We start from the raw sequence: 26972 nt of genomic DNA on the forward strand, positions 1-26972 counted from the left end.
TTATTCAAGGTGTTTGGAATATGAAGGGCTATTACTTTTTATTAGTATAAAACTGTTTTTGTATGTTGAGCACATGGTAATGAGACTGGGCATTTGTGAACCTGGTATATGCAAACCCATCTTCTCATCTGATTTCCATAAGGCCTGAGTTTCATTTTATGTGCTGAGAATTTTGTGTGCAAAAAAATATAGTCTTCCTGTGGATTAACTCTCCCTCACCTTTGAGTGTTGTGATTTTATTTTCTTGTACAATAAAAAGAGTCCTTTCAAATATAGAATCCTACCTTCTTAGAGTTGATCCAATCCAATATCTCCTCCAGGGTAGTAAGTTAATAACAGTGGTACTTTAATGACAGATTCAGGCTTATAATCTCATTGTATATCCACAATCTATTTATGCCAAACTTTTGAGCCTGGAAAGTTGTTGACAAAGAAACAACAACATATTAAGTCACTTACCCATGGTACCTGAGCTTCTCTGAGTTTGCAAGGAATCTGTGATTCCAAGCTCCATTGCAAACCACAGAATTCTGCCAAGGAATCAAGGAATCATTAACAGTGAATCAAAGAAAAGTTAATAATGAACCCTCACTAAAGGAAACACTCCATAGCACAGAGATTTTTTCTGTTTTATTCACTGTTGCATCTATACTACATCATCTAGGTCTGGAACTGGTTCATAATGGATGCTCAATAAATATTTGAGGAATGAATGGATAAATGATTATTTAGGAGAATGCTTGTTATCTGGAAAATCAGAGTCCTGGTGATAAATAACAACAATCCCATTGAGTTCTAGAGCACGTTCCATATGCCTTGCTCTGTCCTGGGTGGTTTACAGAGATAATTTAACTTAATCCTCAAAGCATGGGTGTCATCCCTATTATTTTGCTGATGAGAATATTGAGGCCCAGAGAGGGGTAGTGGTTTGCTGTGGGTCACAGAGCTAATAAATATAGAGCAAGGATTTAGACCACGTAGTTTCTACCGTCCCATCTCATCATAAGCTAGATGGAAAAGGTATTGGTGGATTGGCTTCTTGTTTTGGTTCTACCTTCAACTAAGTAATGATATGCAAATTATAGGTCTGAGTAAACCAAAAAACTAAACGTGTTGCTGTTGTGTCAATTCCAACACATAGAGACCCTATAGGACAAAGTAGAACTGCCCCATAGGGTTTCTAAGGAGCAGCTGGTGGATTCGAACTGCTGACCTTTTGGTTAGCAGCCAAGCTCTTAACCGTTGGGCCATAGGTCTAAGTATCAGAGTCTTTTTCTTTAAAATATGCTATTCATAGTTGATCGTGAAGAGCGTATTATCTAGATATAAAAAATCTGGTCCATAGTCTTTAGAATACAACAGTGTGTTCAGATGTTTTATGAAGTGTTCAAAGAAAACTTGCATTGACCATCTTGATTTCTGCCAAGTAGTTTTAATTTCTGGATCACATGTTCTTCTTTGCTTTTATGATTTTTGTAATTGCTTATATTATCTAAGATTCAAGTAGGCAATGAATTTCTTGTCTATCTCAGCTACACCCTATTAAAAACAGCATGTGCCCAGATAGGCTGAAATATGACTGGACTCAGACAGAAATGTAGATTAGATAAGAGATATATGAACTTGAACATCTCCCTATCCCCTTTACTTCATGCAGCATGTGCGAGCTGAACAGATTTTTTTCTTTTAATTTTTAGCCTGTTCAATTAGCACTTACGACATTATTTTTAAAAGGAATAAAACCACCCATGTGAATACAAAGCTATAAATAAACCTGTACTGTAACATTAAGAAGTAAGACTTGGAAGCAGGGCATTGAACCAGCTCTGCCCAGTTCAGTCATGGCCATTGAAGTGAAACCCAGATGGCTCCAAATTTTTAAAATGTGGATGAAGTGGAATGATAAGTGGAATGGGAAAAATTATAGGTTGAAGCCCTGCTTGAAACTTAATCTCCATCTTAGAAAACAAGGGTAATGTATGCATTGCTCAGCAACTAAATCTCTTGACTGACAGAGTCAGAAACACCTGTTCCCTGCTCAAAGATGGTGGCCAACTATACCACTTAAATGTATGTTGCTCTCCACGGTCCTGGCAATCATCCAGTCTCCCACATCAGGCCCCTGAAAGGGCTCACTATGCTTCTCCCTTGTCTCCCATTCCAGGGATTTGGCTCATAATTTTTCTCATTCCGCTTCACCCAAATTTTAAAAATTTGGGTCTGTTCTGATTTGCCATGACTGAACTGGTTTGAAGCCCCACTTTGAAGCCAAAGGGATCTTTGTTTTAATCTTGGCTCTGCTGCTTACTACTTGTACAGCTTTAGACAGGGCACTTGACTTCTGAGGATCAGCTTCTTCAGTTTCAATATGGAGACAGTAACAGCTATTTACAAACTTCAGTGAGGAAGAAAAATACTACTCTTCTTAGTAACTAATTCAATAATAAATTACAAAGGATGTTTTAAACCCATATGGTTGAAGCTGAATACCTTGTAGGATGAGTGTCTATTGTCTGGGTATTAGACAATTTACTCCTGGTCTGTGCTTTACAATCATAACTGTACTTTATTTTTTAATGACTTTATTTAACAAAGCACTTACATAACACAAACTATGTGCCAAACACTATTTTAAGCCTCTTAAAAATATCAGAGGAACCCTGGTGGTGCAGTGGTTAAGTGCCCAGCTGCTAACCAAAGGGTTGACAGTTCGAACTCACCACCCACACCCCAGGAGAAAGGTAACAGCATTTCCGTAAAGATTATAGCCTCTGAAACTCTATGGGGCAGTTTTACTCTGTCCTATAGGATCACTATGAGTCAGAATTGACTTGACGGCAACAGCTTTGGTTTCATAGGGTTGCTTAGTCAGAATTGACTTGATGACAGTGGGTTTTGGTTTTTTGGGTTTTACAAATGTCAACTCATTTCATCCTCATCGCACCCTATTTATCATGGACATCTGTACATCATTTGAACCTCGCAATCATCTCATGCTTGCCTCACAAAACCTGTTATCATTTCTATTTAAGGACTGAATAAATTAAGGGCACACGCCTACTACAACATAGCACTGAGTCTCCTAACCAAGTCATCAGGCACTAGATCTGGTCCTCTTTCAACTGTGCTGCAAAAGAAACCCAAGCTGAGCCTCCTGTTTCCAATCCCCTGCATTCTTTTGGTGCCACTTGAAACTTTTTCTTACCAGCTTCCCGTCTATGATGTTTAGCTTGCAGAACACTTCAGTCTTCTTTTATTAACTTTGATGCAGAGCTATAGTTTAAATATCTTACTTGAAATTTCATTCACCAGAACTGACAAAATGTGATTTTGTGGACGAGAGATCTTGTATACATTTGTATACATGTATTTATATACCTGTGTTTCTTGTGTTGAACCTCCTACGGCAGATACTACCTCAACTTTTCTTGCATAGGCTAAAGGTAATAAGATCTGGAAACAGGAAATAGTATTCAAATTCTGCATTCCAGGATACATACTGTCCTCTGGCAGAAGCAAAGGAGCTTGCAATCAGTTGCTGAAGCTGCAGAATGTTAAATCATCCAGGGGATATTAAATGATGTGGAAGACGGCAATATCATGAGAAGTTCTGTCTACTTGAACTAGTGTTCACCTATTTAAAGACATCATGTGATTAGAGCCATAGCCTTTATTTGATGATGGCAAAATACAACCATGACATTTTTCCAGGATGACATTTTCTAACTGTAATTAAAACCGTTTGCTCTCCTAGCTCTAAGGTGAGTAAATGAAATCCTGGGTTAGCAATTTGCAATCATCTTCATTTGTGAGAAATTTTATGGTTTAGTACACTAAATTATTTGTTACCCAGCAAGGTTTGAAAATAAATTATTCTGAATGAAAATGTTGCAGAATTGTTAGAGCAGAGTTTTCCTACTAGAAAAGCCTGTAAAAAAAAAAAAAATACATATCACAGATATTTTTTGAGCATTTACTACGTACTCCAATAATGGGACTAGAGTACATGGTGAGCAAAAAGCAGTCATGTTACTTGCCGTTATAGATCTTACAGTCCAATGGAGGAGACAAGAGGTATTAATCAATTATATGCAAAGGTAGAATTCTCTTTAATACCGTGAAGGGGAGATGCGTAGAGCTATACTATGCTATGTAAGTGTATAATAAAATGGAATTCAGCTGGTCTGGAAAGGCTAGCAGGACAGTGCTAGAATAGGAGTTGGAATAATTGTATAATGCCTATCAAAAGGCTCAACAGAGCACACACCCTTTGAACCGGTATTTCCACATCAAGGTGTTTTCTTTAAAAGAATAATTTAGGATGTGCTCAGTATACATTTTAGCAATAAGGGAAGACATTGTTTTTTCTAGCAAAATATTGGAAACATCTTAAATATTCAAAAGTAAGAGACTGGTTAAACTCACGGCTTCACAGATTATATGGACTGTCGTAAACCTTTGAAAATAATCTAAACATGTTTTCACTGTCATGAAAGATGCTTAGTGATAAAAGGGAGGTTACAATATAGTGTTTTAAAAGCTTTTGCTTCAGCCTGACCCTATCCTTCCTAGTTATTCAATGTATTCTATTTGATTTCAAATATATTAATAATGGTAATAATGACTGTAATAAGACTGCCAAATATTAGCTACTGTTTAGCATATGCCAGGCCTTGGGCTAAACATTTTACATCTATGATTTCGATTAATCTCGTGTAAACCAGAGAAATGTAAGAAAGGTTTTACTAAACCGATGTCTTCTTGTTTACCGGAATTTTTGAATATGTCAACACAGATGTATATTCTTTATGCAGCAAACAAGAGTGAACTATTTCAGTGCTCATGCTGTTTACCATGAGTTTTCTTATTGTCATTGTTTCTGAGAGAAATCCCTCTTTCTTTTTCCGACAGCATTCTGTGAAGAGGGCTGCAGATATGGTGGAACGTGTGTGGCTCCTAACAAATGTGTTTGTCCTTCTGGATTCACGGGAAACCACTGCGAGAAAGGTAATAACTGGAAGTACTGAAAAGCACCTGGCCTGGTTTGGGGGTTTTGGGGAAAGAGACAGAGAAAGAGAGACAGAGAAGCAGAGAGATTCAGAGAGAATGGAAACTCTTCCTCTGTGAGTAAAGTACTAAGAGTTGACTTGGTACATTGTTTTTTGATGATAGATGTGGCTTTCCAATAGTGGACACCTTTTGATTACTGCGTAATAGGTGTCCTATCTCTGAAAATAGAGCTTCATTTGACCTCCTTTCAATGTGTCTAATTTAGCAAGGTCGAGTCTTTTCTCTGCTGCAGTTTGCAGTGTGCATTTTTAGCGCTAATTAGAGATAAAGCCTGATGAACTGACCTGCCCCACTTATCATCTATTGGGTGGCATCACACGCAGCGATTGGAGTTATAACAATCTGCTGCATCAACGAATCTAAATTAGCAGCACATGCTCCTTGCGTAAAAAGCGCATTAAATAATTCCAGCGGCAGGTTTATTGCAGTGCTTGGGATTTTATTCTAATATTGGTTTATTAGGAACATTATCATTCCTGGAACTGATAATAGAAGCCAATTAGTATTGGAAAGATTTCATTATATGCACTTTTCTATTTGCAATGAATGTCGTATTTACACTTGGTGTTATTTGGCGAAATTCAGTTCTCTTATTTCTTGGGGAAGTTCTTGTACCTGTGTGCAAATGAAATTTGATGTTGAGTGTCAGTGTATGTATAAATACAAGCAAGAGGTTTATGCCATGTAAAAGTGAGTATGTTTGCCTCAGTTTATTTTCTCATGAGTTTTATTAGGCAGAAACTACTGTCTTGTGTTTTTTGGACTGTGGAATATCACATTTGACGTTTCTCAAAGTATAGCGTAGGATAACGGAAATAAGATACTCTAGTCATTTAGTCATTATCCTTGTTATTAGGTGAAGGGAAGGGTGTCTTCCTCTGATGCCAAAGACCTAAGCAAAGCTCTCATTTCCTTCCTTCATGTTTCAAGGTTTCCTAACCTAGATAACAAACAAAACTGAGCCCATTTATTATACCCCGCCCTGACCAACATATTACATTGTGCTGCATTGTTTATTTATAAAGCAGCCCAATCCTTTTAAAAACATGTCAAAATTTAACTACATAAATGATTCAACAAGGAATCCAATAAATGTTATTTGCTCCATTGTTTCCATGTTGTTATCCACAAATTACATCATATTTATTAAGTAATAATTAATTGGTTTGCCCTTAAAAATGATATATAAAAGTGTCAAGGACTGCCTCTGAGCAGCATGAGAATTACCACATGGAGCTGAAGAATTCTTGCCAAAAGCAAAGAAACTTGATGTTAATGCACCCGCCTTGCCCTTATTGCATGCAGTACATTCGATTTTAATTAGGTTTTCTAAAATGAAAAAATATCTAAAGGATTCTCATTACTTTTTCTAGAACTGCTGTGATTCCCTAAAATGAATTTATAGAAGTTAATGGTCATGATGATAATGTTGATGATGATGGGTACTACTCCTGATGACATACCATTTATTATGCACTAGTTACGTGTCAGGCTTTTAAAATGACTAATTCAATATTGAGAACACACAAAAGAGATAGATCTGTTATTACTCCCATTTTATAGACGGCAAAACTATAAAGCTTAGCTGGCTTAAGTAATTTCTACAATGCCATGGAGCCAGTATTAGAACTGAGAATAGAACTTCAAGTTGCATTCCTCAACCCTTGCATGTGTTTGTCAAGGACAAAATGTGGAATTTGTGTGAAAATACAGATTCCTGGGCTGCCACCTCAGACCTTGTGAATCAGAATATCTAGAGATGGGTCCACAAATCTGCACTTTAACCGAGTTTCTTGGGTTTTTGTGATATTTAACGACAGTATCATGTGGAAAGTTCTTAACCCACTGCTGTCAAGTTGATGCAGACTCATAGCGACCCTACAGGACAGAGTAGAACTGCCCCATCCGGTTTCCAGGGAGCACCTGGTGGATTTGAACTGCCGACCTTTTGGTTAGCAGCCATAACTCTTAACCACTATGCTACCAGGGTTTCCAGGAAAGTTCTTAGTCTTCCTAAATGATAAGGAGTTGTGGTGGTGGTGTGGGGGTGCCATTGAACTTAGACCAAGGCCCATGGTCAGTGGCAGCTCAGGAAAAATTGATTTTGGTTTCTCTGATGGCTTATTGACTTGTCCTTTGTCTTTTTTTCTGCTCAATAAGTGGTTATTTGATTCAGTGATTATGCTGTGACCTATAATGTAGACTAGGAGGAATGTAATTGAGAAAATGAGGACCAGAAACAAAAGTAAAACAGATATGCAGGCCATGGGATCCCCCATAAATGTTTAAGTTGAGATCAAGAATGACATATTACTGACCCTTTGCCTAGTTGTCAGACGTAAACAAAATAAATAAGCAAAAGTTGCTTTACATGTGATGCTATCACCCCCAAATTAGGCATTATTCTAATGCTGTGAGTTTTTTTATAAAGCATGGAGTACATATTTTCCAATAAATTGTGTACAACAGATCTAGATGAATTATAGGGCAGACACTTTGAAAATTTGTGCCATATTTGACTGAATGAGTTTGTCATGTTGATCATCAGCAATAATCTGCCAAGTGATGCTAGATGACTTGAGACTTAGGGTGCCAAAGGAAAAATGCAAGTACATTGTGAATGCTTGTGGCCTGATTGCACAAAATCTCTTATGTGGTTTATTTTAATTTCAGGACTAACTAAATGATCCCATTTGAGCTATATAGAATCCACTTAGATTTAGCCTTAAATGTGTTTCCTGGTCCTCCTAGTTACTGGTTTTATTCATTGCTTATGATATTCAGCCTTGCAGAATTCAAGTATACTTAGTTAAATCATTTGTTTAAAAAAATGTCTATCTGAATATAATGAATTTTAAAATTCCACTTGTGTTTGGTATGTAACACAAAGATGAACAGCTCTGAATTTATTTTCTATTGATAAGATTTTACAAAACTTGAACTTTCCATAACCCCCCTCAATATAGGCAAACATTTGTCTTCCTTGGTTTCTGGAGGACACATTAGCTTGGTTCTTCTCTTAGCCTTTGTTCTTCCTGTGTCCTTAGCTTTGATTACCCGCTTATCTCTCTTCTTACATGTCTCCATGACAATGACAGTGCATAATTGACAAGAGTAGTTTTGCTACTCTTAATAGGATGGAAAGGGGCTGTCGGTGACATTCTCTTCTCAGTCTCACTAAGAGAGCTAGAAAGATATGAAGCCACACCATAATAATATAGCCACCCACAAAACAAACAAAACAACACGAAGTCCTCCAAGAGATTTTTGAAATGTAAGCTCAAAGAGCTACACTAAATCCAGAAATACGTACCTACCATAAAACAGGAGAACACTAACCTGTAGATATTATTACTCCCATTTTATAGATGAGTGAGTGAGACTCATCTATAAAGTGAGTGAATAAGACTAAGTTTTCTACTTGGTATTAAGTAAATTTGCAATTGAGAACAAGTAGAGGTTAATAGAAAGTTTCAAGCTATGTCTAGATAAGGGTTTCTCAACCTCAGCACTGTTGGCACCTTGGACCAGATAATTCTTTGTTGTGAATTTTAGGATATTGTAGGATATTTAGCAGCATCCCTGGCTTCTGCCCACTAGATGTGAGTAGGAATCACCTCCTCATCCCCTCAGCTGTGACAATAAAAAATATCTCCAGACTTCGCCAAATATCCCCTTGGGAGGTAAAATTGCCTCCTGCTGAGAAATATTGGTGATGTAGTGGCTTAAGAGCTCAGCCGCTAACCAAAACGTCAATAGTTTGAATCCACGAGCCGCAACTTGGATACCCTATGGGACAGTTCTGTTCTGTCCTGTGGCGTCGCTATGAGTTGGAATTGACACAGTGGCAATGGGTTTGGTTTTTTCCTTTTTCTTTTCTCTGAGAAATACTTGTCTACCATATTTTTACCCAAATAACAAGTGCCTTTTTCTGAGTATGTTTGCCAGCCTGACCCTCCTTCCCACAAGGCACCCCCACAATTGCTGTCATGCCAATCTTCTTCCACATGTTGCTGTAAAAAATTAGTATAGTGCTCTTACAGAAATACCTCACAGGGGGAGGACATGCATTATTTGTGTAAAAATATAGTATACATAGCATTTCTTTATATCTTTCATCAAGATATATTTTTTAGGTAAATAAAATATATCTCAGTCTTATTCGATAATAATATAAAAATATAGGCATTTTTTTCCTACAAAAAAGGCATTTTTAAAGCATCACTTTGTTACTGCTGTTTCGCAAGTTAGAGCCGCCTGCAAACAGCCAATTCTTGAGACAGGGGTGAGGTGGGTAGCAAGAGCTTTATTATATATCGATATATAGGAGACAGAGCGGAATGATCTGCTCCTAAACGTGCCTCCCTGAACTGGAGGCCAGCTGGAGGTTTTATCGGAAAGGGGACATGGGTTTTAGAAACTTGTGGAATGCCCGTTTTCCTTCTACGTGGTCACAGTGGTCAAGCCTCAGACATGCTGACCTTTTTCTGTGAGTATCTCATCAGCCCAGGGGGTGACTGGCACCATCCTGTACCTGGTCTCAAGATAGGTGTATCATCCTGTCTGACAGACTTAAATCAATATCACTTATCTTTCCATGGTCCTAAGGGGAACAGTCTGCACAGTGGGTAAGGGGAAAAGTACTTAATTTTTAACTTAGAGGAACTGAACTACAAAAACAGCAAAATCATACTTGGAGATAGAGACAGATTAGGGAAGGAAAAATGGCACAGGTTCTATTCAAGATATGGCTGAGCAGCCTGTTCCAACTTGAGCTTTTCCACATGTCCTTGGAGTGCACTATAATTAGAAAATTATTGATTATTCAAGAGCCAGAGACTGGCTAATGTTAATTACATGATGTGTGGGCATACCTTCTCATCTTCTTGGGGACCAGTTTGGTCTTGAAGGTGGGCCTGCTCTATGTCCATGCACTCTCATTGGTGGAGCAAACATACAGGTGCTTCAGCCCAACGCAGGGAACATGTCACACAACCCTGTGTTCTACAGAAGGAAGACAGAATCCATTTGTTCTTTTACTAGAAGACATTTTTCAAAGTTTGTAGTGAGAAGATAAAATTAAATATAAAATAGACATGCACACACACACACACCTTAAATAGAATTTGCTATAAACAAGACTACTCAGTCAATTTGTCCGTTTTAGTAATTTAGCCCAGAATATAAACAAAGATTGTTAATTTGTGGTAGTAGAAACAAGCCAGCATCTGTTTATTATTATACTGCACTTCCCCACTTTATATAGTTGTGTGGTCATCAGTCATCCGTAACCAGTGTCTTGTGAATCAGACTGCAAGAGCTTGACAGGATTAATCAAGCTATAGGCTAGACACAGTCAATTGTAAAAGAATTGGAAAAGTATCCTGGTATTATAAGAATAGCAGACTTTGGATTTTTCCCATAGTTGCTCCAAATGGTTCATATAACTGTTGAACCTCTCATAGTCTCCAAGCCTTTAAGTGTATATTCAAGAATTTTCAGGGAAATGAATAAATAGTAAATAATAATAATAAGGTTATCCACTTACATTATAATTGTCAGTCATTTTGATTTTTGTTATCTGAATTTGATATTTTTTCTACAATAAATATAAATCATGTTTATAAAAAGAAAAATACTTTTTAAAAACTTAAAGAGAACATGAAACTGTAAAAAGAACTTCATTTTTTACCGGTTACAGGGGATCCTTTAACCTTTCTTAAAGGGAAATGACTTTTTGCAGGGTAATTTACCCTATTCTCTTCCCTGTGCCCCAGAGAGTTGCATATATGTTGACAGAGGATAATAGTTTTCACTGCGTATGTTACTCATCCACAAGACAAAAGGAATGTTCAGAAAGAGAAATTCTCTTTTCTTCAAAATTTTAAATACTGGCTGTAGTTTGAATGAGCCCTTTCAGCATTCATCTCTTTTTGGTTGCTCTGCCTCCCCATGGTTTTTGGGGAGATTCTGAGAATCTTTAAGAAGGTGGATAATAGTTCTGTTCTGATAACAGAGGATATAAATATTTCTCCTATTTCCTCTCCAGGTATCACAGGACAATGGGGAGGACATCTAAGAGGAGGATGAAGGAAAAAGTGTCTCTTCCGATTCATAGCAGTCAGGAGAGTTACTTAATTTTTCTCAGGTTGCTTGGCACATGGTACATGATCAGTAGCTTCTATTATTAATGTTGCAATGTTGCTGTCTAGCTAGTAGGTGCCCAGAAATGAGCAAGTATGTCTTCCTGATAGCATTAAAAATAGAGAAATCCCAGGATCCTGAGGTTTCTCTGACTTGCCCATTCAGTTGAACTCACCAGTAGAGGGATGGATGCAGATATTCTTTTTAAATCCCATTAAAGTCTGATGAATGTGACTTTGGTTGGGGAGCTCCCTGTACTAGATAGTTCTAGAAATTGAGTATGGAAGAGGCATTTATTGGAGGACGGGAGGTGCCCAAACCCACCCACTCTGAGATCATTCATCTTCAGAGCATCTGAGAAACCTTGCCTTCATTCAGTACCCACTTCCTCTCCTTAATTTCACCCCTTCAATTTTCTTCCCCTCTAGGCCGTGAGGGAGAAATGGAACTAAAGATCCAACTCACTCCCCATGGCTCCAAAATGGAGTTGTAGCTTAATTATCAGAGCCACTAGGAACTTGTTCAATATCCTTTCTTTGTAATACAGGGATCACCATTTTTGTCAAGTTTCAGACATATGGGAAGTAAATCAAGCCATTTTCATTCTCATCTCCTTGACAGAGCAAGTTTTAGAGTCATTTCTATATAAATACAGAAAACAATGCCTTTTGTTCACAAACAGGGATTTGGACTAGAAATTAAAGATGCAGCCTGGGGTAGTGAAAAGAGCACTGGACTAAAGGATGGAGACCTGAGTTCTGGTACTAGATCTGCCATCATGAATACAAGCACTATACATACCTATTATGAATCCCAAGCTTTTGCGTTTGTTATTCGTTTTGAAGCAAATAGTTTCATACCTCTTGAATGTACATGAAGACATGTGTAATTGTTATCCAGCCAGTCATTAGTTGAGTTGGCATTCTAACCCATCCAAATCTCATAGACTTTACGTTTTAATCTACTGCCTTCCAATCACCTCATCTCTGCCTAAGAGTGATTAAACCTAACACGTTATATGAGAGGCCAAATAAATTATGTTCTCTTGTGAGCAATGAGCCATAATCTCCTACTTGATTATGTGCATTGTCTTATATCATCCTTTAAAAATCTTTGTTGTGCCTAAGGTAGCAATAGACTGAACAAAATAGTGGTTAAGAGCCCAATCTCTGACATCATACTAGCTTGGTTTAAATTGAGGTTCTACCACTTACCAGGCTCTGTAACAGTGGATTAAATATACTTAATCTTTCTAAGTTTCAGTTTCTCACTTAAAAAGGGATATCAGCTTACCTACCTCATAAGATTAATGTAAGATAAAATGAGATAGTCCATTTAAATCACTTGATAGAGTGCCTGGCACATAGTAGTTATCTAGAAATTATAAAAAAAATTATAGCTACTGTTAATTTTATCCCCATTTTGCCCAGAGATAAAATGGAGGCTCAGAAAAATAGGCTACTTTTCTAAGGGCACTCAACAGGTAAATGACAGAGACTTGCCTTAAATCCCAGGGTTCTGCTGCTGAAGCTTCTCTATTCCTTTCACCAGCCTTTATGGCCTCTCACTATATAATTATAAAGTGTTTTTAATCATGCCATCTTCTCCAACTTATATTCTCTCTGTTGCCATAAATATTTTATATAATTTCTTATCAAGCTAATGTGTATTTATTTATGTAGCAGAATTCTGCTCCAGGAAAGAGTGAGTTCATTGGTACCTGGAATAGCGACACACTTAACATTAGGCATGGTCCTTTGGAAAGATTTTCTCCTGTTGCTTTTTTTTCATTTTTAGAGTTGAAATTGAATATTTATGATTAAGTCCTCATTGTATTATTGATTGCATAGCTGGTTTTGTACACAAGGAGACCTGAAAACTCATTGAGGAGGCTACCCCACTTGTCCTTCTACAAATATTTCCTTAGCTCTTTGTTTATTTCCCACATTCACTTAAGAAAGACACACACTCTCATTTTGCAATTTGGCATTAATAAATCTGGATTCTCTTTCCAGATCCTGCTGCTTACTGGTTATGTGACAAGGCAACCTCAACTTCTCTATGTAAAATGACAGAAATCGTATCCAAGTACATAGCTAAAACCTCAGAGTTGTTTATACACTTTCATCAAGCAATCCTAGGAATTCACAGTAAGAGAATAATCAGAGATGGGCACATAAATGATGTTTGAGTATATTCTTAATACCTGACAAGGATAGCATTTTAAATAATAACAATATATTGTTTTATATGTAACAATATACCTACATACATAAAAATTTAATGAAATAATTATGGCTAACATTTATGGAACCTTTAAAACCAAGTCATGGAAGACTATCTAGTGACATGGGAGATACCATTCAGAGCATGGGCTCTGGAAGCAGGTTGTACATTCTTAAGGCCCAGTTCTGTGACTTTGGGACATCTTATAAACCTTTTGTGCTTTAGTTTCTTGGTATATAAAATGAGAACAAAAATAGTACGGTCCAACTGAAGAATATTTAAAAAATTGACTGGTATATGATGAGCACTCGATATGCACTGGTTATTATGAAATAAAATGGCACATTAATAATTTCAATTTTTTATGCATAGGCACACATATACTGTACACAGAAAAGAATACTAGAAGTGTATAAGAAGGGCTCTTACCATGCCCTATTATGCCACTGTGTGATTTAGATCAAAAAGTCTAATTTAAGCAATTAATTTAATATTATATTAAAGATAAATAAAATTTCTCACCTTCCCCCTCACTAGCCTGCCCAAATCTGAGAACTCTCAAATGGAAGGGTGCATGGCTAGCTGCTTTTTCTTTCTATACCTCATTTTTAACCTCAAAGGTGTGTTATGGATGGTTACTCTAGAATCAGACCCAGGCTGAGAATGTTTTAGGGGAAAGAGAGTAAAGTCTTATGTTACTGGTCTAGTGGTCTTTTAACACTGCGACCCTCAGGATGGGGGACAGGCCGTTGCTGGCTCTTCCGTTTGTGGGGTCTTTGGTGAGGTTCTCAATCACTGGAGACTTTGAATAAAGTTCCCTTGACATGGGCAATCCTTTCATCCCACTACAGCTGTGACTCCGTCCTTATTTAGTCACTGGGTTTTAAAAAAAACCCAAACCAAACCCGCTGCGATTGAGTAGATTCTGACTCATAGTGACCCCATAGGGCTTCCAAGGCTGTAAATCTTTACGGAAGCAGACAGCCACATCGGAACTGCTGGAGGACTCAAACTGCTGACCTTTCGGTTAGCAGCCGAGCACTTTAACCACGGTGCCACTGGGACTCCTGAGGCACTGGGTTTTTGAAGGTTTGTTTATTTGTTATGGCCCCTTTGCCTTGCCAGATTTGCCTATGATTTGGATGACTGTCTTTCTTCTATCATCAGTCTAAGTGGAGCCCTCACCAAATGTGGTCATCTTTTTTTTTTTTTTTTTTTTGCTCTGCTCTGTGGCTGATGCAGCCCTCGATCCAGGTGTTCACTTTTAGGCTTGGAGGCGTGAGTGAAATTACGGTTGCTGTGCCCCTTATTACTGGGTGTCCTTGAAGTCTGTCTTTCTTGGACAAGTTTAGTGGGAAATTCTTTCCTCTCTTTCCTGAAAAGATGTGAGCTGGAACTTGCAGCACATTGATCAGCCTCCTCTAAAATTGCCCTCACTTTTGGCCTCATCTACGTTCCCTGCTGAATTTCTAGGCCTTTATTTACAGAGATTAGGGAACCCTGGGGGCTCAGAGGTTGAGAACCAACAGGTCTGCGGTTCAAACCCAACAGCAGCTCTTCAGGAGGAAAGATGTAGCAGTCTGCTTCCATAAAGATTACAGCCTTGGAAACCCTATAGGGCAGTTCTGCTCTGTCCTGTAGCATTGCTATGAGTCGGAATCCACTTGACAGCAAAGGGGTTTTACAGAGATTAAAGGTGGTTGGCGGTTAATGCAAGTACAACTGATTTTTACGAGCCTTGCAAATGTAATCTAGCACCCAGATTTAGGATGTGAGCGTCCTTTGGTACCTGTTACATTATTCTTTTCCTTGGGGTTCTCTACTGAAACTGTGTTGTCGGGGAATCCCATTTTAATACCCTGTTATATTCTCATTCAATAAATATTTGACAAATGTATAAATGAATGAGTACAGACAAAACAAGGACCCTAAGTTCCACGTGGCCCAATCTTTTCATTATATAGAGCTTAAGTTATAATAACTCCAATTCCAACTTCATTTAAAAGATACCTAAATGAAAGTATATCATACTGAAGATTGAGAAGAGAAATGGCAATAACAGTCATGGCCTAGAAAGTTTTTTGTACGTCTAGTAGCTTTGTCTGCATGCTTTTGGACAAAGTCAAGCCTACCCTCTGTCATTTGTGAAGGAAGCTAATCTTTTCAATAGATTGACATTCCCCATCAAATAAATAAGGGCTGTGAGGAATTACCTCCTATAGTCATTAATGCAGAAAATAATTCCTGACTATTTAGATGACAAGCAGCTCTTGTTCCCTACCAGGCAATCTCACACTACTGAACTGTGAAAGTCAAGAGTTTGGTTCCTAGACTCATTTTTAATCCTATGCCCTGGGAAATGCAACCACTCAGACTTGAAGCACAATGACTAAATAGAAAAGAAATCCAGATTTCTGTGAAAATATGACCAACTGAAGCTCAGAAATGACAAAATTTCCCTAGTAACTGGCCATAAGTCTTTGTATGCAAGAATATGCACTGCACTGTAGATCATGTGGAAAAAGGCTAATTGAAGCCAATAGCCTGACCAAAGAGGAAGATAACCGTTGCGATTTGCATCACTCTCTCCTAATAGGAGTCACTGATTAGAAAAGGTAGTTGCCTGAAAATACTCACTTGGCTCCAAAATATGATGAATCAAACAGCAAGATCTATGCATTCATTTTGGTTGTGCTTGAAAAAGATAAGCTGTTTGTGGCTTGGTGGGCTAATGTGGCTTTAAACCATTCTCCAGTTTAACAGAGACCTTGAAGCTATCTATGGGTAGCAGCAGTTTTAGCCAAGTAGATTGAGTCCATGAAGGGAGATCCTGGAAGATTATTTTATTAAAGTATACCTGGCTAAGAAAAATCTTTCAGTACCTTTTCAGTGCTTACAAGATAGTCTAAATTCCATAGTGTGATGTATAATGACCTCCATGATTGGATCTCTGCCTGCCTCTTGAGTTTTATCTCCTACTTCTCTTTCACATAAATCCTAAACCCTAGCACATTCTAAACTACTTTCGGTCACTGAAATGTATCATATTGTTTCACAGTTTTAAGCTTTTGTTCATAGTGTTTTCTCTGCTTGTAACACATATAAAGGTTTATATATGTCAATAAGAAACAATGGTATTCACTAAAAATAATAGGAAATGTTGGTTATTGAAAGCCTTTGATAATCTAAAATAATTCTGATCTCCTCCCCCTCCATAGATACACCTCATTCAGTCTTTCCCTTTCCAGTTGATCACAAAATCTATCCTTTCTTATCTTCAGGGCTCATATCTTGGAATCAGTCTTGGCATCTCCTTTCTTTTCCACTGCACATCCAAATTATTTTGGCCCTGCCTTCAAAATATATCTAAAATACAAGTTTATATGACCTTCACCACTACTGGAAACCCTGGTGGCATAGTGGTTAAGCACTATGGCTGCTAACCAAAGGGTCGGCAGTTCAAATCCGCCAGACTCTCTTTGGAAACTCTATGGGACAGTTCTACTCTGTCCTATAGGGTCTCTATGAGTCAGATTCAACTCGACGGCACTGGGTTTGGTTTGGTTTTCACCACTACTACCCATACACATGACATCATCGTATCTAATCTAGATTATGGTAAAATCTCTTAATTGCTCTGCGTTCTACTCTTGTTAACCTGCAGTCTCTTTTCAACGTAATAGCCAAGGGGTTATTGTTAAAATGTAAGTTAGTTCTTGTCACTCCTCTGCTTCAAATCCTCCATGGATCCCTGATCTCATATGGAGTGAAAGCCAAATTACAATGGCCTGTAAGACCCTCCACGGTCTGGGATCTCTTGCCCAGTACTTCTTTGCTCTCGTCATTCAGTGTGCTCCCCATCACATGCACACCCCGTCACATTAACACTTCTGAAAAATATTCTGATATACCTAAGTGGACAGTTTATTTTCCATTCATAATTGTCTCCTTGCTTTTCCTGGAACATGGTGATCACACTTGCCTTGCTGTTTGCTTTGCCTGGAATAATATTCCTTTAGATGTTTGTTCTGCTGCTATTCATAACGTTTTCACTGGCTAATGCTTTTCAGGAGTAGACTGCCGGGTCCTTCTTCCTAGTCTGTCTTAGTCTGGAAGCACAGCTGAAACCTGTCCTCTACAGGTGACTGCTGGTATCTGAATACTGGTGGCATAGCTTCCAGCATCACAGCAACACACAAGCCCGCACAGTACAACAAACTGACAGACACATGGGGGCTGAAGATCATTCAAAAATGGCTGCAGCAGCGTATCGACCAAGAACTGCCAGAAATTCAGGCTGGTTTCAGAAGAGGACGTGGAACCAGGGATAGCATTGCTCATGTCAGATGGACTCTGGCTGAAAGCAGAGAATACCAGAAGGATGTTTACATGTGTTTTATTGACTATGCAAAGGCGTTCAACTGTGTGGATCGTAACAAATTATGGATAACATTGCGAAGAATGGGGATTCCAGAACACTTAATTGTGCTCATGAGGAACCTTTGCATAGATCAAGAGCCAGTTGTTCGGACAGAACAAGGGGATACTGATTGGTTTAGAGTCAGGAAATGTGTGCATCAGGGTTGTATTCTTTCACCATACCTATTCAATCTGTATGCTGAGCAAATAATAGAAGAAGCTGAACTATATGAAGAAGAACGGGGCATCAGGATTGGAGGAAGACTCTTAACAACCTGCGTTATGCAGATGACACAACCTTTCTTGCTGAAAGTGAAGAGGACTTGAAGCACTTACTGAAGAAGATCAAAGACCACAGCCTTCGGTATGGATCGCACCTCAACATAAAGAAAACAAAAATCCTTACAACTGGACTAATGAGCAACACCATGATAAACAGAGAAAAGACTGAAGTTGCCAAGGATTTCATTTTATTTGGATCCACAATCAACAGCCATGGAAGCAGCAGTCAAGAAATCAAATGAGGCTTTGCACTGGGCAAACCTGCTGCAAAGGACCTCTTTAAAGTGTTGAAGAGCAAAGAAGTCACCTTGAAGACTAAGGTGCGCCTGACCCAAGCCATGCTATTTTCAATTGCATCATATGGAAGTGGCAGCTGGACAATGAATAAGGAAGACGGAAGAAGAATTGATGCCTCTGAATTGTGTCAGCGAAGAATATTGAATATACTGTGGACTGCCAAAAGAACGAACAAATCTGGCTAAGGAACAGAATGCTCCTTAGAAGCTAGGATGGCGAGACCGCGTCTTACATACTTTGGACATGTTGTCAGGAGGGATCAGTCCCTGGAGAAGGACATCATGCTTGGCAAAGTACAGGGTCAGCGGAAAAGAGGAAGACCCTCAGTGAGGTGGATTGACACAGTGGCTGCAACAATGAGCTCAAGCATAGCAACGATTGTGAGGATGGCTCAGGACTGGGCAGTGTTTCATTCTGTTGTGCATAGGGTCGCTATGAGTAGGAACCGGCGGCACCTAACAGCAACCAACAAGATATTTGTAGTTAGCTCCTTCACTTTTCTTAGGTTTCTACTCTAGTGTCATTTCCTCAAAGAGGCCCTAACTCCCTAACTAAAGTAACACTTCTCCCCCTCCCTGTCCCTGTTTTATTGTTTTTCAAGGTCTTTATCACGCTTTGATACAATAATTTTTTTTGTGTGTTCTTCAACTCCTCAGAGTATAAACCCCATGAGGGCAGGAATTTTGTCTGACTTATAGCCAGTGTATTTTTAGGGGCCAGGGCAGCAACTGACACATGGCCATTGCTCAGGTATTTGTTGAAGAGATAGTTAATAATAAGCAGCACTAAGAACTTTTAACTTTTGTGTTAGCCTCCAAAGCCTATCATCATGATACATCTTGATGATGACATGATACATACTGTCATCATGATACATCTTGGGAAGAATGACAAGATTATCATTGTCAATCACACATCTTCATCCTGGTATTTTGGATCATATGTAATCAGAGTTGTCCTTGATTTTTCCTTCTCCCTCATTTTCCCATCCAGTCAATCACCATAATTCATCCATTTTTCTCTATCGTACTGCCTAGTCTAAATCGCTATCATTTAATGATATCAAAAGACAGGGCTTGAGACCCCCAGAAAAAATTTTCTTTGCAGCCAGAGAAATCCCTATAAAATACAAATATAATCAAATTATTACTCTGCTTGAAAGGCTTAAATGATTTCCAGTGCCATTGGTATAAACTCTAACTCCTTCCAGTAGTATCTATGACTTTCTCTGACCGCCTTTCCCATTCCAACTTGTAATCAAATCTCCTTTTACACTGAACTTTTTCAGATATTCTCAAAGCAGTAATCTTCCAACTTCTTGCCTTTGCCCCTGGTCTTTTCCCTATGTGGATCGCTTTACTTCTCTTTTGTTATATTCCTTCTTCTCCCCACCACACTCTGTCTCCATCTTATTTTGTTTTCTCACACATGTCTTAACTTGAACTTTTCTTTACTCCCTAATTTTTTCAGACTCCCTAATCAAGGTTAGATGCCTTCCATTGCACTCCACATGGAGCTGATTTTTTCTTTTATAAAACCTACCACATTTAATTACCTGTTTACTTGTTTTCTTTCTTCTTCCTACCACCCATCCCTGTGGCATAGCCAATATGTATGGTTAATTTCCGCCCCCCTTCCAAAATAAAACCCTACAAGATGTTACTAACTTGGTATAGCAATTATTAACACATAGTGTCTCCAAACTAAATTGGCGTATGCCCTATTTATCTTCTGCCCTTTTTTTGCTGGTTCTGTTCTTCCCATTCCAAGGAGATTATTATAGGAAATATAAATCATGTCGTATGGGATTTGCTTAACATGTTCATGAATGATAGAAGCATTAACACCTGTAAAGAGTATTAGTGGTTAAGAGCTCAGCTGCCTTTGGTCGGCAGTTGGAATCCACCAGCCGCTCCTTGGAAACCCTTTGGGGCAGTTTTACTCTGTCCTATAGCATTGCTAAGAGTTGGAATTGACTCGATGCCCAAGGATTAAACTAGACAGTTTATTTCAAGAGGACAAGCAAATCCTCCTTTCTTCCCCATAGAGAATCCCTGATTTGTCGTTGCATATCCCTGACCTTGTTAAGCCTGGCCAAGTATGGCACTTTCCCCATTCCTAAATTACTAGGCAGCTCCTTTTGGTGGAAAGCCCTTGATTGGAACTGTTAAAGAACTGTGAACTGCACTTTTTGATTTACTATCAGCGAATTGTTACAGCACTCTCTTTCAGTTAAATGATGTCAAGCATCCAATGGCAAGCTTTAAATTTCTCCAGATGCTTGGTCCCCCGATATGTGGAAATACCACAGTCATGTGTGCATTCCCCACACACGCTGTGCCTCAGCATTCTGGAGATGTTTACATTTTCCTTTTCTACATGTATTTTTCCCACTGTCTCTTGCAGCAGCCATACTTATCCAGTTTCTTAAAATTTGAGTCAAGATGGTGAAAACACTATTTAAATACATAGCTATTATTTAACATTTGCTGCAGACCAGACTTTGTGCTACATGCTTGACATACGTTATTTAAACTTCACAACTCAGAAGCAAGACAGTGATATGCAACCCTCACCCCATGTCATGGATTGAATTGTGTCCCCCTGAAATATCTGTCAACTTGGCTAGGTCATGATTCCCAGTATTGTATGATAATCTACCATTTTGTCATCTGATGTGATTTCCCTATGTGTTGTAAATCATATCACTATGATGTAATGAGATGGATTAATGGCAGTTATATTGATGAGATCGTTAAGATTAGATAGCGTCTTAACCCAATCTGTTTTGAGATATAAAGGAGAAAAGAAAGCAGAGAGACAGGGGGACCTCATACCACCAAGAAAGCAGTGCGGGGAACAGAGCGTGTCCTTTGGACCTGAGTCTTCTGCCTCATTAACACAACTGCCACTAACCCCAGCTCATTAACAGCATGGAGATAGGATTTACAACACATAGGAAAATCATATCAGGTGACAAAATGGTGTGTAATCACACAATCCTGGGAATCATGGCCTAGCCAAATTAATACACATATTTTGGGGGGACACAATTCTATTCATGACATTCCAACAGCCCACACCATACCAATAGCTAATATTTTGAGAGTGACTCTGTGCCAGCCATTATTGTAAGTGCTTAAATGGATTATAGGTTAGATACTATTATTACTTTCATTTTATAAGTGGTGACACTGAGGCTGAAGCGGTTAGGCCACGTGTTCAGTATTACACAGCTGTTAGGTTTGAGATTGGGAATTGAACCAAATCATGGGACTCTAAAATCTGGGTTTTTTAACTTTTACAGTATAATAGGTGTTTTCTGTTGTTCTAATAATATTCCTAGCTACCTGTATTGTTGAGGATGTTCCTGAAAAGTAATTTGTTTAATTCTTTACTCAATTAATCCTTTCCTGATTCACTTCCTACAACATTTAGCGGAGTTATTATCTAGTAAAAAATTTGATTGGTAAATGTCACTATCTGTCCCTTTTTTCTTAGAGGGTGCTGTCAAGCCTTGAAATAATCTTGAGAGTGCAGGAAGAGGGAGAAGTAGGAGGCCTGGGTAAATTACAGAGTAAATAATAAAGCCGAGATGAAACAGGAGCCCTGGTGATGCAGTGGTTAAGCGCTACATCTGCTGACCAAAAGGGTGGCAGTTCAAATCCATGAGTCACTCCTTGGAAACCCTATGGGGCTGTTCTGTTGTGTCCTATAGGGCCACTTTGAGTTGGAACTGACTCTATGACACCCAGCAACAACAGGTGAAACAAGAATTCCTCCATTAAAAAAATTAATTTAGTTTTTGTTTTTATAAAAAATTTCAGTTTCAAATTATTTTAGTAAATTATTACCCAAATATAATGTCCATATTGAGAAACACACAAAACAAATGTGCAACTCACTGTATTTTCACAAACTCAGAACATCTTTGAAACCAGAACAAGAAACATTCTTGTATGTGTCCTTGAGTGACCATACATATGCCTTTCTGTTGTGCATGCATTTAGGAACTGAATTGCCGGGCATGCTTAGGTTCAGTTTTAACAGATACTACCCCACAGTTTCCCATACTGGTTGTACTTATTGACATTCCTGATTGCAATAAATGAGACTTACCTTTGAGCCATAACTTTATCAATCAAATGTATTGTCTGTCTTTTTAGCCATAGTGGTGTAGTGTTGTTTTATTATTGTTTTAATTTACACTTCTCTGATAGCTAACAAGAGTCCAGGAGTGGCTCAAACAGTTAAGCACTAGGCTACTAACTGGAAGGTTGGTGGTTTGAATCCACCCAGAGGTGCCTTGGGAGAAAGGCCTGGTGATCTACTTTTGCAAGACCGTAGCCATTGAAAACCTTATGGAGTGCTGTTCTGCTCTGACACTCCTGGGGTCACCATGAGTTGGACTCAACTCTAGAGCAACTGGTTTTTTGGTTGTATGACTAATATAGTTGAATATGTATTTATGTGCTTATTGGTCATATGGATATCCTGTTATGTGAAGTATCTTTTCAGGTTTTTTGTTCTTTTATCTATTAGGCTGCCTGTCTTTTTCTAACACACATAGTTTGAGGAGTCAAATAGTTCTATAAGCAAGTTGTGGAAAAAAACAGCAATTCCATGCCCCCATCTTGTTCCATTTCTCCTCTGCAGAGGCAACAGCTTTCAGCTCCATATCGCTAAGTAGTAATACTCTACATTGCCATCTTTTGATGCTTTTTTTTTTTTTTTTTTTTTTTTAGTTTTAGACATTCTCTCTTGACTTTCTGCCATGGGAGATGAGGATTTAGCACTATTTCAACTGCTTACCCACGGCACACACACACACACGTGCACACGCACACACATACACACTTCCCATTTTCTTCTTCTCCATTTGTGGTTAGATCAGTATTCAATGTTTACCCTAATATGCCTGTGTAAACAATATTTGTAGGTGAGCCATAAAGTTAACTATCATTACTTCTACTTTTTTTTTACACAAATGCCTGCTTTCCCTGAATTTAATGATTATATAATTTTGTTGTTATTTGTTTACTCAGTTTTCCCTTCACTCATCAATGAGTCAACCCCAAATTCTCCTCAGACTGATAATATACCCCCAATCCATTTAAATGTATTACCTATTTTATAAATTTTTTCTCATAAAAATTTCTAGAAATTTTTATCTGCTCCATTCTATACTGGAAGCTCTTTGGGCCTATAACACAGCCGTTTTCTTTGGATCTCCTTAAGTTTTTCCAGTCCATGAAGACAGGATGTCTTTCCATGTACTTAGGTTTTAATTTCTTTCAACAATTTCTTAGAGTTTTGGTGTATAAGTCTTTCATCTCCCTGGTTAAGTTTATTCCTAGTTATAGCATTCTTTTAGTTACTAATTTAAATAGAATTGTTTTCTTAAGTTTCTTTTTAGATTATTCACTGCTGGCCTCTCTCCTTTATATTTTATGCTTCAGTCTTTTCTTAGGGGGCATTTGGGGAGATTTTATCTTCAAGATCTATTGAGTTGTTTATTTCTCCTGTCCTGTTTTATTATTGTTTTCTGAATGTTCTTTTTCTTTCTTTTAGCTTCTTGTTCTTGTGTGGGAGACCCTGGTGGCACAGTGGTTAAGAGCTATGGCTACTAACCGAAAGGTCGGCAGTTCAAATCCACCAGGCACTCCTTGGAAACTCTGTGGGGCAGTTCTACTCTGTCCTACGGGGTTGCTATGATTCGGAATCTACTCTATGGCAGTGGGTTTTTTGTTCTTGTATGTGGTATCTTCTTTGATGTTTCTGAGGATAATAGCAAGACTTTTATTTTTTTGAAGTTTTTTTGTTACTTAATAAAAGTGATTTTCTCTAAATTGCTGTTTTCTGTTAGTTTGTTCTTACGTTTGCTTCTTCTCAAGTATCCAGTAGTTCTTGGCTATCTGCTCCCTTTAAGAGTAAGATATTAGAAAACTGACTGAATATGTAGTTCACCTATGTGGGATTTTGATGTCAGTGATTTTACTTTCTTTTACTTGAACTATTCAGATTCTGCTGAGAATATTCTTCCAATCTCCTGCCTGCAGGAATTAAACCGGGATGCTGGTATTCTGGGCACCAGGTAGAAGAGGCTAATGCAGTCCAAAAGCCCAAAGCCACTGCCTCGAGTCCATTCTGACTCAGCAACCCCATAGGGTTTCCTAGGCTGTAAATCTCTAAGGGAGCAGACTGCCACATCTTTCTCTCACGGAGCCCCTGGTGGTTTCCAACCAGTGACCTTTCAGTTAGCGGTCAATCGCTTTAACCACTGTGCTGCCAGGGCTCCTTAGGATAATGCAAAAAAAAAAACACAAAGAGCTCCAAAATTCAGTATGCAAATTTTCACTTGATCCCCCTAGCTTCTGGTTGTTATCTCTGCTTCCAACTGAGTTCCAGCCTTTATTGTACCTTCTGCTGAGAATAAACCTCTTAATATTATCTCTTTTTTGTTGTTTAATCTCCTGTTTCCTGAATCCCACATATTCCTCTTTTTTGGCTCATACAGTGTTTGCTGGGGCAGGAGAAGGACAGGAGTCTGGCTGGGGTGATGAAGCAGCTTTGAGATGTCTAACTGCTTTTTAATTTAATTTTCATTAAGTTTTCCCCTTTTAGTTTCACTTTATTCAACACTTCCAGAGATAGCTGATGCCACCAGTTCCTGGGTTCTTTGGTATAAATCAAGTTGCTTTTTGGCTTTCTCCACTGCGGTCATTTTTCTCATATCTTCTGAGGTAATTAACACTCATCCATCTTGTTTCTAGCTTCCAAAATTGTGTTGCCGTTGTCTTCTCTCTCATGTGCTTTGCCCTTGAGGGTTTATGACCTTTATAAATTTTTCCTTAATATTATTTTACCAGGGTTTTGGGGAGAAAGTAGAGGTACTTGTGAGTGTTCAATTCAGCACCTTTAATCAGAACCTCGCCCCTCAGTTTTAACAGCATCCCTGACCCACAGATGAAAAGTCAGAAGAAATCCTGGCCAACATGATAATTTCTATGTAATAACAGTAGTATTACTAACTGTAAAAATAATAAGATGTTAGAAAATGTCTTCCCCTTCCTCAAAAAGTTTGGGGAAAGGGGTAAAATTTTGTTTCATAAGTATCTCATGACAATCTTTATTAAAAAAAAAAAAAAAGCTTTATTAAAAGAGACTCCCTGAAAAGGTAGACATATTCCCCTTTGCAAATAGAGTATCTATCTAATTTCAAAGACCAATAGAGCATTTTTAAAGATGTTAAACGTCTGAATTATTCCTTTAAATTTGCAGGATGATGTGGGAAATTACGACCGTAAATTGCCGTTCCACTAAGGATAGTTAAGTCAGGTTTAAAAAATAAAAGCAAGAGCTATTTCACATGAAATTTCATTTGAAATATAATTTCAAATGACTGGGAAGTGAATCTTTCAGTAGTTTGGGAAATGATCGAGGGAATGTAAATAAGGGGAAATGGTAAAGGGAAATGTAGTGCATAATTGAGGTTGAAAGACCATCAAGATGCCACAAAGATGAGCACTGGGTTCAGACTTATTTAACAACTTCATTAATGATCTGGAAGAAGAAGAATACAACAAGTTAATTAAATCTACAGATGGTCCTTAGTAGAAGTTACAAATACCAGGGAGAACTGAGAAATAATATAGAAAGACCAAGAGGTCGAAAGCTTTGATAGCTATGGGCACAGAATAGGAAGATTAAATTTGGGAAGGATAATTACAATTGGATATACTGTTCAATGAAAAAAGGAGTTAAACTGTGAACAATTAATGCTAAATAGAAAGCAGTAAAGCCAAAAGAAATTCTGTGGCTGATAAGTGAGTTTATTTTGACAAGAGCAGAACTTTGTGACTCTAGAAATAAATTCATTTTAAAAAGAAAATGTCTTCTTATATATGCTTGTTGTGAGACTAATATTCAGAAAACAAAGATTTAGGCCCTGGGAGATGGATAGAGTTACAAAGGCAAGGAAGAACTGGTCTAACCCCTCCTAACAGGGTAGATGAATTAGAAACTCATAAAAACCCTATAATGGATTCATGAGTTTAAGGTGGAGGAATTATGGAAAGAACAGTATGAGATGGGGGTGGAGCAGTTAGGGACAGGGAAGCATTGGGAGGGAACTGACTATAAAGTAGTTTATTTCAGCTTTTAAATATGGAATGCTTGTATATGGGGCAGTTCTACCCTGTCCTATAGGGTCGCTATGAGTCGGAAACGACTCGACGGCAATGGGTTTTTTATGGGTGTGTTAATGTGGGGGGGAGTTTGGGAAGACCTTGTGCTAGTAGAACCAACGACAGTAGCAAGTGCTGGAGAATAGAATTCTACCAGGGTCTGGGGGCATACAGCAGACTAGATAAAGTTATAGTGGTGACCATTAAAATGGAAATCATCTACATGCAAGGACACATGTTGGCAAGATATCTACCTTTTGTTGAGTACCTCACATGGGTCAGGATTGTTCTAAGCATAAATTAACTCCTTTAATTTACACAGTCATGCTATGGGATTAGAGATTATTC

At 38.3% G+C, this 26972-nt stretch overlaps 1 protein-coding gene across 3 annotated transcripts in view; it reads left to right on the forward strand.

Annotated features, from left to right (window-relative positions):
- NELL1 (neural EGFL like 1) overlaps positions 1-26972 on the forward strand; it is an 851548-nt gene that overhangs the window by 661512 nt on the left and 163064 nt on the right. For all 3 annotated transcript variants that reach the window (XM_049890717.1, XM_049890719.1, XM_049890718.1), the window contains one exon: positions 4912-5007. In XM_049890717.1, the coding sequence (XP_049746674.1) occupies positions 4912-5007 (96 nt within the window). The remainder of the gene's footprint in view (positions 1-4911; positions 5008-26972) is intronic.

Source organism: Elephas maximus, chromosome 7, assembly GCF_024166365.1.
Source record: "Elephas maximus indicus isolate mEleMax1 chromosome 7, mEleMax1 primary haplotype, whole genome shotgun sequence".
Taxonomy (NCBI): Eukaryota; Metazoa; Chordata; class Mammalia; order Proboscidea; family Elephantidae; genus Elephas; species Elephas maximus.